At 41.0% G+C, this 14,078-nt stretch overlaps 2 protein-coding genes across 4 annotated transcripts in view; one reads left to right on the forward strand and one right to left on the reverse strand.

Moving 5' to 3' along the window:
* LOC126278385 (probable ATP-dependent RNA helicase DDX27) overlaps positions 1-6,313 on the reverse strand; it is an 89,740-nt gene extending 83,427 nt beyond the window's left edge. Inside the window, exon 1 of one of the 2 annotated variants that reach the window (XM_049978477.1) lies at positions 6,138-6,313. In XM_049978477.1, the coding sequence (XP_049834434.1) occupies positions 6,138-6,215 (78 nt within the window). In that variant the 5' untranslated portion in view covers positions 6,216-6,313. The remainder of the gene's footprint in view (positions 1-6,137) is intronic. The other variant, XM_049978476.1, reaches the window with a different exon arrangement.
* Positions 6,314-6,429: 116 nt separating this feature from the next.
* The window catches only part of LOC126278386 (flap endonuclease 1), a 77,210-nt gene continuing 69,561 nt past the window's right edge, over positions 6,430-14,078 (forward strand). Inside the window, exons 1-2 of one of the 2 annotated variants that reach the window (XM_049978478.1) lie at positions 6,430-6,693; positions 6,782-6,884. In XM_049978478.1, coding sequence (XP_049834435.1) covers positions 6,612-6,693; positions 6,782-6,884 — 185 coding nt within the window. In that variant the 5' untranslated portion in view covers positions 6,430-6,611. The remainder of the gene's footprint in view (positions 6,694-6,781; positions 6,885-14,078) is intronic. The other variant, XM_049978479.1, reaches the window with a different exon arrangement.

A 14,078-nucleotide genomic window follows, 5' to 3' on the forward strand; every position in this document is an offset into this window, starting at 1 on the left:
TTGTACTGATTATTTTTGCCATTTCTCCTGTATTTCAGTATGCGCGTGTGCACACGTTTCTATGTTGGGCCAGCTTAGATTTGTGTGACTGCAGTTGGATGGTAGGAGTACATGTGTTTATACTCATAACTGCATGTTTCCTGTATTTTCAGACTGATGATTCCTGTTATAAATTTTTTTGGATGTGTGGTTAGTTGCATGTAATTATGTTGGGTTGTGATTGGTAGATACTGTGGAGTTTGTTTTACCTACGTTGATTAGGTTACATTTTTGAAATTAGGTATATGAGAGAGTTTTGGTGCTGTCACTCTGCAGACTTCATTTTGGCAATATAGGTAAAGTGAACCATTTGGTACTTTGGAGCCATATGAGGGTTAATGGAATTGTGGACTTTGTTTGAGCTATATAGATCACGTTAAATTTCTGGTTCCTTTTTCTTGTTGTTTTGTTTTGGTTTGTTACATCACAAACTTACTTTGACTTGTGGAGGTAAAGCATTTCCAATATCGGTTTTTATTAAGTTTTTGTTGATCGTTGAGGATTTCCTTTGCTTGATTTCTATGGAAGTACTTGTTTTGTCATGTTTTCATTATTAGGATTATTGTACATTTAGTTTGTTCCTGTCTAAAACCGCGTAATTTATGCACTTTTCTTGTTTGTTTCATGTTATTTTTTTCCAATTCAATATTTTTTGCAGTGTTTGTGCCTTTTTCTGTGTGTAATGTTCTCACATTGTATAAGCTTGGAACAGGGGTGTTCACCATCTTGAATACATCCCAATTCAAAGCAAACAGGTGGCACCACGAACTCCAGAAATCCTCAAAGGAATCTTAATTTTTATACATCATATTAACCAATATGTTTGTGGATTAGTGGAGATCATTATCAGGTGTTAGCCTACTTTACAGGTGCTAGTTAACAACACTTGCCATCTGTCCATTCTTGTAGAATCAAACTTGATATGTTTCTACAAAGTTTTTGTTTGTGTGTTTAAGTTGCAGATATCACTCCTCTGTTTGGATTGCAACATATGTAGGTCAAATGAAGACGAGCAGTGTAACGAACATTGTGAAGCTGACATCCTGTTTTGGGCCAATCCGTGCCAAGTGGTCTAATATCGAGAAATGTTCCCACATGACCATCATGGATTTTGATGAAATTTTGTATGAACATTCAAGCATGTTCTCAATGAACACTAGTAAAGTTTCAGTGTCAGAAATTGAATACTTTCGGAGATACAGTCACTTGTTTAAGACCATAGCACAGCTTTCTATAGTGCATCCTCAAATTTTCAGCAACTTTGAGATGAGATATCTCTGTAAGTATTTGCATGAAAGAAACAAAACTTGGCCATTTTATACAACTTTTAGAGCTCTTTAAAGTAAAATATTAAGAAAAGGATTTCTGAGCAATTTTCATATAGATAAATTTGAAGCTAAGTTGGGCGGAAAGAGAGAGAGAGAGAGAGAAAATGCGAACTTTAGCTTTTTATATCTCCAAAAGTAATTGTGGGATGTACATGAAACTTTGCACACCATAACTCACCAACACAAGGTCTTAGAATATAAAATTTCATTCTCCTATTGCTTTCCATTATTTCACAAATCTAGGGTGAAGTTGACAATTTTTCAAAAAGTGGTAAAAATGGGAATTTTTAGTCAAATTTTTCAAAAAAGTATTATCTTCAAACTCTTCTAACCTATGGTCATTAGAAAGAGCATATTGTGAACTATCTAGAAAAGTGGATTTGGTTTTGCAATGCAAGCATATAAGGCCCTAAAAAGTAGCATCATCAAAGAGACGCAATGGAAGTTTGAACACATTTTTCTGGCACTCAAATTATACCTGAAACCTTTTATTATGCCTAATAAATGTTTATTAGTGCCTTGAATAGTTGAAATAAAAAGATCTGGCAAATAGGCAATGAGACTGTCAGAAAAACTTGAAAACGATGAGAAGTAGCCCTTCTGCTTTTATCGTAAGTGTTCATCTGCATAAAACTCTTCTCATTCGGAGACAGAGAGAGAGAGAGAGAGAGAGAGAAAGAGAGAGAGAGAGATCATAAAGAATTCAATGAATAATAGCTTCATATTTTTTGTACCTTTGTACTTCTCAAAATTGTAAATATTTACAAGTGGAAAATGAAGACCTAATTTTTGGATTCAATTGTATAAAACATTTTTACAAAAAAGAATTGGTTTGCTTGAATCATGCATCAAGTGATGTACACTTTCCAATAAATATTGCAGAGATTTTTATACCTAGGTGTTGTAACCTGTGAATTTTTGTCTTAAAGTTATTAGGGAAACATGTGAAATTTGTTGGTTAAATATCTACGAGTTTTAATTTTGTATTTAATCACACTTAAATGTAGCCTACTACCCTGGTAAATACGTAACCACTAGTTTCACAGAGAAAATTCACAAGATTCACTGTTTACACAAAATATAATGGCAACAATTACTTTAACAATCAGATTGTTGCATTATTGTGAGCCTTGTTTGAACAATCAGTATTTCAGTGCTGTGTTTGCAGCATAGTGATTGTGTCTTTTATAGTATATATCTCTTATTGGATTTTTTCATTGGTATTATCCATTGTGTATAATTTCATTCAGTAGTAATTTGTCTGAAATTTAAGCAGATTATAATTTGCACTTGGAGGCCAAATACATTATTTATTTACTAATTAGAGATGGATTCAGAAGGGAACACATACCTTCCTGCTTAATTGGGCAAGGAGATAGTGGAACAAAGTGTCATGTCACTTTCTTTGCCAAAAAAGCTGCTTTAAAATGGTTTGTGGATTTTAATTATGAGGAAAAAAAGAGTTGTTGGTCCGACATTCTGAAGCAAAGCTGGACAATACCTCTCAAGTTTGCCTACACCATGAAGCCCTGTTATTGACACACACACACACACACACACACACACACACACACACACACACACAAAATGCTTCAATCCCTTTGGGAAGGTGAACCATAATGTTAAGGCAGGAATTCGCACTCTTGATACTGAAACAGCTAATAAGGCTACTGATATGTTGAAGCAGCAGCTTGTTAATAACATAAAGCCAGATCAGAAAATTTGCCTGGCTTGCAGGACTACCTTAAATAAGCACTTGGATGAAGCTTTATCAGCATCATCATCACATTCTGAAGAAGAATTAAATAGTAGCTTATTGTCTATCGGTACTTCACCCCTGAAGGGAACAGTAAGTTACATAGATAAGCCCCAATATGTAAAGAAGAAAATTCAAAAGGCTCAAAATGTGATTAAAAACAGAATTTTAAATGCAATGGGAGTAAATTGACAAATTGGAGATGCTAGTGAAATTAAGGAATGTGGAAACTGTGCCGACTATGTACATTTGCTGACTGAACTGAAAGCCAAGATGGAGAATGCAATTCATAAAGAACAGATGCAAATTTTAACCTTGGCACCTGTAAGTTGGACAGTCAGACAAACAGCAGCTCAGTTCGGCGTGTCCGAACGAATGGTGAAGAATGCTTGGAAGCTTAAGGCAGAGAAAGGCATTCTGGCGCTTCCCGAAAATAGGCAAAGCAGGAAATTACCATCATAAGTTGCTAATAGAGTGTGAATTTTTTTTGAAGATGATGAGTATAGTAGGGCGTGCCCTGGAAAAATAAAAGATAGTATTTCAGTTAGACTTTTAGATAGAAAGACATACATGCAGAAAAGATTGTTACTTTGCAATTTACGGGAAATGTATGTTATCTACAAGAATATAAATGGTCCAGAAATAGGGTCCTCAAAGTTTTGTGAACTTAGATCCAAATGGTGTGTAACAGTAGGATCAGCTGGAATGCATGCAGTTTGCTTCTGTGCAATTCACAAAAATGTTAAGCTTATGCTTAGCGGAGCTGGTATACGTGAAAATTATAAGGAGATTCTCAGCAAGGCAGTTTGAACTTTAAACAGTGCATGCTACATCACTGTGAAAGGTATCCTGGGCCCGAAGCTATAGCATCTGAAATTGCCAGCTATTTCCTAGATCATGAGCCACAGGACGTTATTGTGTTTAAGCAATGGATACATACCGATCGGGCCACACTGGATGCGGAGCAAATGGTAGTGGATGAATTTATTGAAATGTATGAGGGGGGGGAAAAAAAAAAAAAATGGAGTTTGTCATGCCATCATTACATTGCCAAGCATCAGAGAGAGAGAGAGAGAGAGAGAGAGAGAGAGAGAGAGAGAGAGAGAGAGAGAGAGAGAGAGAGAGGGGGGGGGGGGGGGAATTAAGAAATAACATTGTTTCTATTTTTATTGTTTTGCTATTCGGACCTAAACTAGGTCCTATTCGTCAAGATTTCTTATTTCACTTATCCCAGACATGAATAAACGTGTATAAGGCAAAATAAAAGATTTCAGGTATAATTTGAGTGCCAGAAAAATGTGTTCAAACTTCCAGTGCGCCTCTTCGATGATGCTACTTTTTAGGGCCTTATATGCTTGCATAGCAAAACCAATCCACTTTTCTAGATAGTTTAGAATATGCTCTTTCTAATGACCATAGTTTCGAGGAGTTTGAAGAAAACACTCAAAATTTGACTAAAAATTCCCATTTTTACCACTTTTTGAAAAATCGTCAACTTCACCCTAGATTTGTGAAATAATGGAAAGCAATAGGAGAATGAAATTTTATATTCTAAGACCTTGTGTTGGTGAGTTATGGTGTGCAAAGTTTCATGTACATCCCGTAATTTGGGGGTGGGGAGGGGGGGGAGACTTTTGGCGATATAAAAAACTAAAGTTCGGAAAAAAAAATCGCCCAAATTTGCTTCAAAATATCTATATGAAAATTGCTCAGAAATCGTTTTCTTAATATTTTATCTTAAAGAGCTCTAAGCATTGTACAAGATGGCCAAGTTTTGTTTCTTTCACGCAAATACTTACAGAGATATCTCATCTCAAGGTTGCTGAAAATTCGAGGATGCACTATAGAAAGCTGTGCTATGGTCTTTAACTACTGACTGTATCTCCGAAAGTATTAATTTCTGAAACTGAAACTTTATCAGTGATCATTGAGAACATGTGTGAATGTTCATACAAAATTTCATCAACATCCATGAGGGTCATGTGGCAGCCTCTAGACCAGTGACATCACTGCTGGCACATGTTTTTAAAAATTGGAGACAGATGTATACAGTTGCTCAAGTCCTAGCTTAACCTGGAAGGTAACAGATGTCACAACAAAATCTATTGTTACTAAACAAAGATTGTCTAACTTGAGTATTACAGTATATTGGCTTGGAAGGTGACAATGTGGTTGTGAAATGGTGAAAACAACAAAAATCTCATGGCGATTTCCCTCTCTCTCTGCCACTTTTTTTGAAGTTTTTAAATATTTGCTGCACCAATTTCAATATCTACTAAGAAAGGAATTTGGTGGAAAAATCTAGATTCTTATTTACATTAAGACACTGTTCACTTATCACACTTTGCTCTACATCTGATCAATGCTTGTTGCAAAGCAAAAGCACAATGATGTATGAAAATATTGTACAAATCAGAAATTTCTAGTACTAGTATTAGCAGAAGCAGACGTAGTAGTCGTAGTATTAGCAGCATTATTAACCCCTGGACTACATTTGCAAGGATTTTGGGCATGGTGCATTGCAGATTAAAAACACAAAATGAGAATTCAAATACACATGCATTTACATAGTAGAAACTTCCTGGCAGAGTGAAAGCTCATTATATATACATTGTTACTTGTCTAGTTTGACAAGGTAGGGACTGGCTGTTCGCGATGACATTATAATCAGACCTATCTTGGCATCTGCCTGAAATAACTTACGAAAATCACATAAAATCGAAATCAGGTCGGTCAACAAGGCTTGCTGCCTCCACCCTTTACAAATTAAAACGCAAGAAAAAAATTTCAAAACAGTGGAATAATTAAGTACTCAAGGTATTAATCCAGATTTTGTTGCTGATTATACACTTCGCTTCGCATTCCATTGCGATTCTCAACTGAAAAATGTAATGCAATCTGAAATATATCCAGTAAATCGAAATAGGTGACACCATGACAGATAAAACAAACGATATAGGAAAATCCTTTTATTTACTGGAAATGTTTTATTGATCACGTAGAAAAATACATACCTCTTCCTCTTCATCAGAATTTTCCGAAAAATCCGGTATCTCTTCATCATCGCCAATCGTTTTAATTAAATCGTACATCTCTTATATTTGTAACCACGCACGTGCTCCGCCAAAACAATAACAAACAACACATCACACAACCCACCATAGTACCAATCCAAAGTTGTACTGAAACAAATGACTGCACCAGACTGTGGTCGTACCAACCGGTTCGTAAAAAATACAAGATAGTATTCTTTTCCATGTACCTTGCAAATTTTTACATGGTTTAGTTAAACAAATTGCTTTGTAGAAAAAGTATTAGGCAGAAAAAGTAATAATAAATCTGTCGTCAGCCGATTGCTATCTTCGCAACGTAACATCGATGTCAAATCGTGTTGATATTGGTCGTCGATATTTCAGTCGATATGTAGAAATTCCCGCGCTCATGCGGGTTTGTGTACTGTCAATTGAACGTAGATTAAAGTAGCAAGAATGGGAATTTTAGGATTAGCGAAAGTTATTGCCGATATCGCACCTAATGCTGTAAAGGAGAGTGAAATTAAACATTATTTTGGTACGTATAATTAGAACATATTCACATCTGATGTATTTGTTTAGTGAACCGCGTTTTGTAAGGTTTAACATCGAAAAATTCGTTGCAGGTAGGAAGGTGGCAGTAGACGCATCAATGAGCCTTTATCAGTTCTTAATAGCTGTTAGAAGCGAAGGAGCACAGCTAACTTCTATTGATGGTGAGACAACAAGGTAATTAAGTCATCTTGTGTACAGTGTGTTTTGCGTTCTCTTTCTTCACTACCCCGAAGCAGCAGTATTCAATATTTCGGTTTTAGTATATCGGCATCTAGTTAAATATAGAAGATCGTAATAATGTTTTATGTTACTAACATTGTCTAAGGGGCAGTGCTATGAAAACATTGTGCTCTGGAAATGCGCAGTGAATGACAGTAGAATGCATATGAGGACATATGTTTAGTTAACTATATAACATCTTCCAATGTCCAGAGGTGGCACATTGGTTAATAGAAGTTCGACGTATTCCTTTTAGTGACAATCATCTTGACAGGAAAAGCCACAGAAAATGTGAAAGGAAGAATCAATTTGTCCTGTTTGTATTATTTCAATCATAAGAAAACCATAGTCACTTGCCACTCAAAATATCTTGTTTATACACTAGATGAAATACGTAGTTCACATCATCTCACTGAAGTTGTTTAACTCACTTTAAATATACACAATAATTTGTTGCAATTAGTCTTCTTTGTGCCCGTATTTAATGATAAAAAAGTCCTTGTCTATAGAATAAGTTTTCTGGTAATGTTTCAAGCGACCCAGTTTCTAAATACAGTATGCAATTAAACAATAGTAACCAGGTGTACTTCAAATTAGCTAAATAATTTTTAACAGCACGAAATAACAACTTGAAAGGCCATTATGTGGAGATTAACTAGGCTAAAGTAAAACTTTTTTTTAACATGAAGGTTGGTTTGAACACCAAAGTGCTTTTCTAAAGCACTGCACAGACATCGGCGCAGATGTCTACATGCAAAAGATCGCTGCAAATGTGGTGTGTTCACATGACACAGACCCCAATCTACTACTCGCCCGACATCTGTCGGTGCAGAAAAGAAATATCAGTGGCAAGCAACTACGCTCTCCATGAACGTCAAAAATTTAATTCAGTTATTTTGAAATATAGAAATGGAGGAAGTTCTGTTGTGGTCTGTGTTCGCAGCTTGTTTCAAAAAACATTGAGACCAACTGGAGGAAACAGAGAAAGCAGTCAAATGCTGTAGACAGTGGCTGCTAAAGCAAAAGCAGTTTTCTCACATAAATTTACTGCGAGATTTGCAGGGCAAACCTTAAGAAAGCCAAGTAGATCAAAATACCATAACGTTGGCTTCAATACTTGATCTACTCCTACACCAGATCTTCTAGATTTCTGAACTTTGGATAACTCTTTTCGGTAAACAGTTTCCAACGATTTTTTTTTTTTCCTGATTGCCGAGGCGTCAACTGCCCGCAATTTTTCAATTAGAGCATTGTATGGTGCTGTCTTTTTCTCTCGGTCACTATATTTTTTACTTTTAATCTTCTACAAACACGGGTGGTTTCCATATATTCTATATATTTCAATGAATTCATTAACAAACTCTCGAGAACACTGACGAGTATCCGCCATTTTAATGCCCTGTGCGCACAAATACAAACACCAGACTGAGCAAACAGCTGTTTCATGCCAGATTTGTAGCGATCTCCTGTCCACATGCTCCAACTTGTCTGCGCAAATGTGGTTTGAAGCCACAGATTTGAGATTTCGCTCAAACCTCCAACTTCCAGGTTTGCACACACCTCAGATTGGTGCTAATCTTCTGTCCACATGCAATGATCTATCTGCACAGATGTGATGTGCGCAGACAGATCGTTTCGTGTGGGTGGGCCTTAACTGTGATGCTATTGATGTGATACCATTTCTACACTGTTTCTATCCCTCAACAGTGAGCAGTCTTACTAGGACAGTTACACGACCAGCGAAACAGGTTAACCTAGTGGAATAGGTAACAAGTACGAAAAAAGTGTTCTCAGGTCAGGTGAATGGATTTATAATCTACAACTTATGCACGGTCACAGTAGTGCATTAGAATAGCGTGGACAACCACAGAAGAAGGGATGAAAATTGTATTGGTTAAATGAAACAGGAATGGAGATAATGGCATCTGCTGAGGACCTGGATCTCGTCGGACCTTAAGACACAATGGATATGGACTGCTCAGGCAAAAAGTCAGTGGCAGCAGGTGACCCTGAGGCGTAAACTGCTTCATTGAATTCCCTTGCCTTCCTAGTCTCACAGTGACATCATCCTCCAGTGGAATTGCGGCGGTTTTTTCCACTGCCTGGCTGAGCTACAGCAACTGCTAAGCTTTACATCTGCTTTCTGCATTGCCATCCAGGAAACCTTGTTCCCAGCAATATGAACCCCACTTCCCCATCTTACTGTAACTGCCCCTGCTTCAGGCCTATGGACACCTGCGCAAATTGGCTTTAAACAAGGCGGACTGGGAAACTTTCACCTCTGCTGTCACCGTTGATTCTCCTCCATATGGTAACATCAATGTGATGGTTGAGCAGGTGACTACAACAATGGTTTCTGTGGCAGAAAACATGATCCTTCACTCTTGAGGGTGCCCACGGTGAAAGGCAGACCCTTGGTGGTCAATTGGAAGTCGCTGAAGCAATTAAGGACTGTCGGTGAGCTCTACAGCAGCATAAGCAGCATCCTTCCCTGGAGCACGTCATAACTGTTAAACCACTTCATGCCCGCGTTTGCCAACTTATCAAATGACGGAAGCAGGAGTGTTGGGAGAGATACGTCTCAAACATTGTGTGCCATACGTCACCTTCCCAAGTCTGGACCAAGATTAAATGTGTCTTCTGGTACCAGACCCCAACAAGTGTCCCTGGCCTTAACATCAATGGTGTGCTATCTACCAGTGCAAACATGATTGCTGAGCACTGTGCTCGAACTTCTTGGTCGGAGAACTAACTGCCAGCCTTGTGCACCCTCAAACTGCGGATTGAAAGGCAAGTCCTCTTGTTTGCTACACGCCACAGTGAACCCTATAACACTCCATTTACAGAGTGGGAGCTCCTCATTGTTTTTGCACATTGCACTGACACAACTACTGCGCCAGAGCGATGTCTCCTCATAATCTTCAACTGGGTCTGGTGTGATGGCGTTGCAGTGGCAGGAGAGCACCATCATTCTGGTGCTTAAACCTGCTAAAATCCCGCTTGATGTGGATAGCTATCGGCCCATCAGCCGCACCAACATTCTTTGTAAGCTGCTGGAACATATGGTGTGTAGGTGTTTGGGTTGGGCCCTGGAGTCACGTGGCCTACTGGATCCATGTCGGGGCGGCTTCCGCCAGGGTCGCTATACCACTGCTAATGTTGTGTCCCTTGAGTCTGCCATCTGAACTACCTTTTTCAGATGCCAACACCTGGTTGCTGTCTTTTTTTTATTTACAAAAAGTGTATGACACAACCTGGCGACATTATATCCTTGCTACATTATACAAGTGGGGTTTCCGAGGCTGGCTCCTGTTTTATCTGCAATTTCCTGTCGTTTCGTACTTACCGTGGCCAAGTTGGTGCCTCCCTTAGTTCTCCCCCCCCCCCCCCCCCCCCACCACCATATCCACGAAAATGGGGTCCCCCAGGGCTCCTTATTGAGTGGATCTCTATGTTTAGTGCCCATTAATGGTCTGGCAACAGCTGTAGGGCCATCCATCTCACCTTCTCTGTATGCAGGCGACTTCTGCGTTTCATACTGCTCCACCAGTACTGGTTTTGCTGAGCGGCACCTACAGGGTGCCATCCATAAGGCACAGTGAAGGGCTCTAACCCCGGTTTCCAGTTTTTGGCTGTAAAGTTGTGTGTTATGCACTTCTGTCAGCATCATGCCATTCATCTGGAACCAGAACTTCACCTTCATGATGATCCACTCACTGTAGTGGAGACATGTCGATTCTTAGGACTGGTTTTTGATGCCTGATTGACTTCGCTTGCTCACCTGCCCAGGTTAAGCAGAAGTGCTGGCCGCACCTCAATGCCCCCCGTTACCTGAGCAACACCAACTGTGGTGCAGATCACTCTATGCTGCTGCAGCTCTACAGAGCCCTTGTTCAATCCTGCCTTGACTATGGGAGTGTGGTTTATGGCTCGACGGCATCCTGAGCGTTGCATTTACTCGACTCATTGCACCACTGTGGCGTTCGCCTAGCGACAGCAGCTTTTAGGACGAGTCCGTTGACCAGCGTCCTGGTGGTGGCCGGAGTCCCCCCAATGCAGGTTAAGCATGCACAGTCGCTCTCCAGTTATGTTGCAAACGTTCGTAGTTCTCCTGCGCCTCCGAATAACCATCCCCTTTTCCTGCTCACAATATTTCATGTCCCTCATCGGTGGCCCAGGTCATGGCTTACAATTGCAGTTCCTGTGCGATCCCTTCTTTCCGAACTGGAGTCCTTGCCTTTACCACCCATACTTGAAGTTCATTCACAAACACCTTCATGGTGTACACCTAGGCCACGGCTTCGCCTGGACCTTTCACATGTCCTTAAGGACTCGGTTAACCGTGCAACTCTCTGCTGTCACTTCCTGTCAATTCTCAACATCTACCGGGGCCCTGAAGTGATTTACACTGATGGTCACATTGGCTTTGCCTATGTTCATGGAGGACATATAGAACAGCACTCTTTGCCAGATGGCTGCAATGTTTTCACTGTAGAGCTGGCGGCCCTATCTCGTGCTCTTGAGCACATCCACTCATACTCAGGTGAGTCATTTCTCTTATGTACTGACTCCTTGAGCAGCCTACAAGCTATTGACCAGTGCTACCCTCATCACCCTTTGGTAGTGACCGCCCAGGAGTCCATCTGTGCCCTGGAACGGTCCAGTCGTTCAGTGGTATTTGTGTGGACCCCAGGTCACATCGGAATCCCAGGCAATGAACTTGCCAACAGGCTGGCCAAATAGGCTACACAGAAACAGTTTATGGAGATCGGCTTCTCTGAAACTGACCTGCGTTCAGCATTACACTGCAAGGTTTTGCAGCTTTGGGAGACGGAATGGCATAACCACAGCTGCATGCCAGTAAGGAAACTACAAATGTCTTGAAATCCTCTGTCCGCGTCTCTCGCAGGGACTCTGTGGTTCTCTGTTGGCTCCGCATTGGCCATATGTGGCTGAAGCATGGTTACCTTCTCCGTCGCGAGCACCCACCTCGGTGTCAGTGTGACTCACGAATGACGGTCGTCCATCTCTTGCTGGACTGCCCACTTTTAGCCCCTCTGCGGCGGACTTTTAACTTTCCCAGCACCCTACCTTCGGTGTCGGGCGACAATGCCTCAACAGCAGTTTTAGTTTTAAGATTTATTCATGAGGGTGAGTTCTATTATATGTCCTAAGTTTTAGCACTTGTCCTTTGTCCCTGTGTGTTCTCCACCCTAATGCTTTCAGGGTGGAGGTTTTAATGTGTTGCAGAGTGGCTGGCTTTTTCTTTTTGTCCTCGTGGTGAGCCAGTCATGGTAACCTGCTTTCCTGTTTTAACCTCTTCTATTTGTTTCTTGCATCTTTGTGGTTTTCTTGTCCCCTTTGCTCCATTTAAGTGTTTGTTGCCCTTCAGTCATGGTTGTGGTTTTTCCTTTCATTCTGTTTTGTCTTATTCTTACCCTTGTGGCATTGTTTCCTTCGGAACAAGAGATCAATGACCTCGTAGTTTAGTCCCTTCCCCCCTCTTTTGAACTAATCAACCAACCTCCATACTGTCTACACATGGCGCTTCCATGCCTGCATGGCACATTTCCTTCATGAATTTTTAAAAGACAGAATTTTTAAGGTATGTGTTGTTTCTGCATTGTTGGACATCCTTGTCCAGGAAAATGGTGCACCTCGGGCTTCCAACCTGAGTGTCGACCTCTTTGCTATCACCATTAACCCTATAATAGCCTGTCTCCCGCTGGGCATCTCCAGCTCTCTTTTCAATGACGATTTTGGGATCAATGCAGTTCTCAGTGGACTTGTCTCCTCGAGTGGTGTCTTCAGCAATGTCTTGATTGTCGTTACTCATGGAGCATCAACAATGGCTTTCACTTTTCCACTGTAAAAACTGTTTGTATGTATTTCTTGTGGCATAACTGATTTCTTCCACCATCTTTCCATCTTTGGCATGTTGTCTTCCATTTGTTAAAACAATGAAGTTACTGTGGCTCATGCTCAATAGGAAACTTCCTTGTTTGTCCCTCGTGTCTTACCTGGCTGCCCACTGTACATGATCCCTCAATGTCCTACACATCCTCAGCGATACTTCTTGGGGAGTGGATCGGATTACCCTCCTCCGTTTGTACCCAAACCAGACTATGGATGTTTTGTTTATGCATCTGCACATCTACATCTCTCTCTCTGTCCTTCTTACGCTGTCTCAATGCTATCCACCGTCTTGGCATCCGTTTGGCCACTGGCACCTTTTACATTAACCTGATTGAGTGTCTGTATGCAGAAGCTGCCAAACTACATCTGCCGTACCCCTTTACTTTCGCCTCAGCAGATACACACTCTGTCCGTTTGCCATGCCTGGCCTCCTATCCTATGCCTCATCCTTGAATGACTCCTTTGGTCACCGATATGGGGCGCGTCCCTCTTCTCTGTTATCTCCTGGAGTTCACTTTCGACTCTTGCTCTGGCAGCTTCACTTCATGCTACCTGCCAGTTTCCCAATGTGTGTGAACCCTTCACCATCTTGGCTTCATCCTGCGGCCCATGTTCACCTTGGCCTTCATTCGCTTCCTAAGAACATTACTCCAGAATCACTCTATCTCTTTCACAACCTTCACACGGAACTTTGTGCTGGTACGTTTGTTTGCACTGACGGCTCTTGGACTGACCGTAGTCTCGGGTGTGCCTTCGTCATTGCACCAACGATTTTCAGTATTGGCTTCCAGAACAGTGCTCAGTATCCACAGCAGAGCTCTTCACCCTGTATGAGGGCATGCAGTACGTCTGGTGACATGAGCTTTTCAATTACTCATCTGCTTCAACTCTCTCAGTGCATTTCAAAGCTTCTGTGTGCTGTACACAGTCCATTCCTTAGTGCAACAGCTCCAGGAAGGCTGTCAGTTGCTCTCTCTTGATGGAGACACTGTGCTGTTCCTTGTCACTTTGGTCTGATGGAGATGAGGCCACTGGTGCTGCTGCCAAGCCTGGCAGTTCTTCCATTTCCTCCATTGATCTCTGTATTACCGTCTGTCAGCTGGTGGTGTCACTTTGGCATCACCACTGATCCTCCCTTCATGGGAACAAGTTCTGGGGAATGAAGCTTCTCCCAGTGGCTTGGACAACCACCTCTTGGCTCTCTCAATGTGAGGAGTTTATTTTAGCTCGGTT

The sequence above is a fragment of the Schistocerca gregaria genome, chromosome 6 (assembly GCF_023897955.1).
Source record: "Schistocerca gregaria isolate iqSchGreg1 chromosome 6, iqSchGreg1.2, whole genome shotgun sequence".
Classification (NCBI taxonomy): domain Eukaryota; kingdom Metazoa; phylum Arthropoda; class Insecta; order Orthoptera; family Acrididae; genus Schistocerca; species Schistocerca gregaria.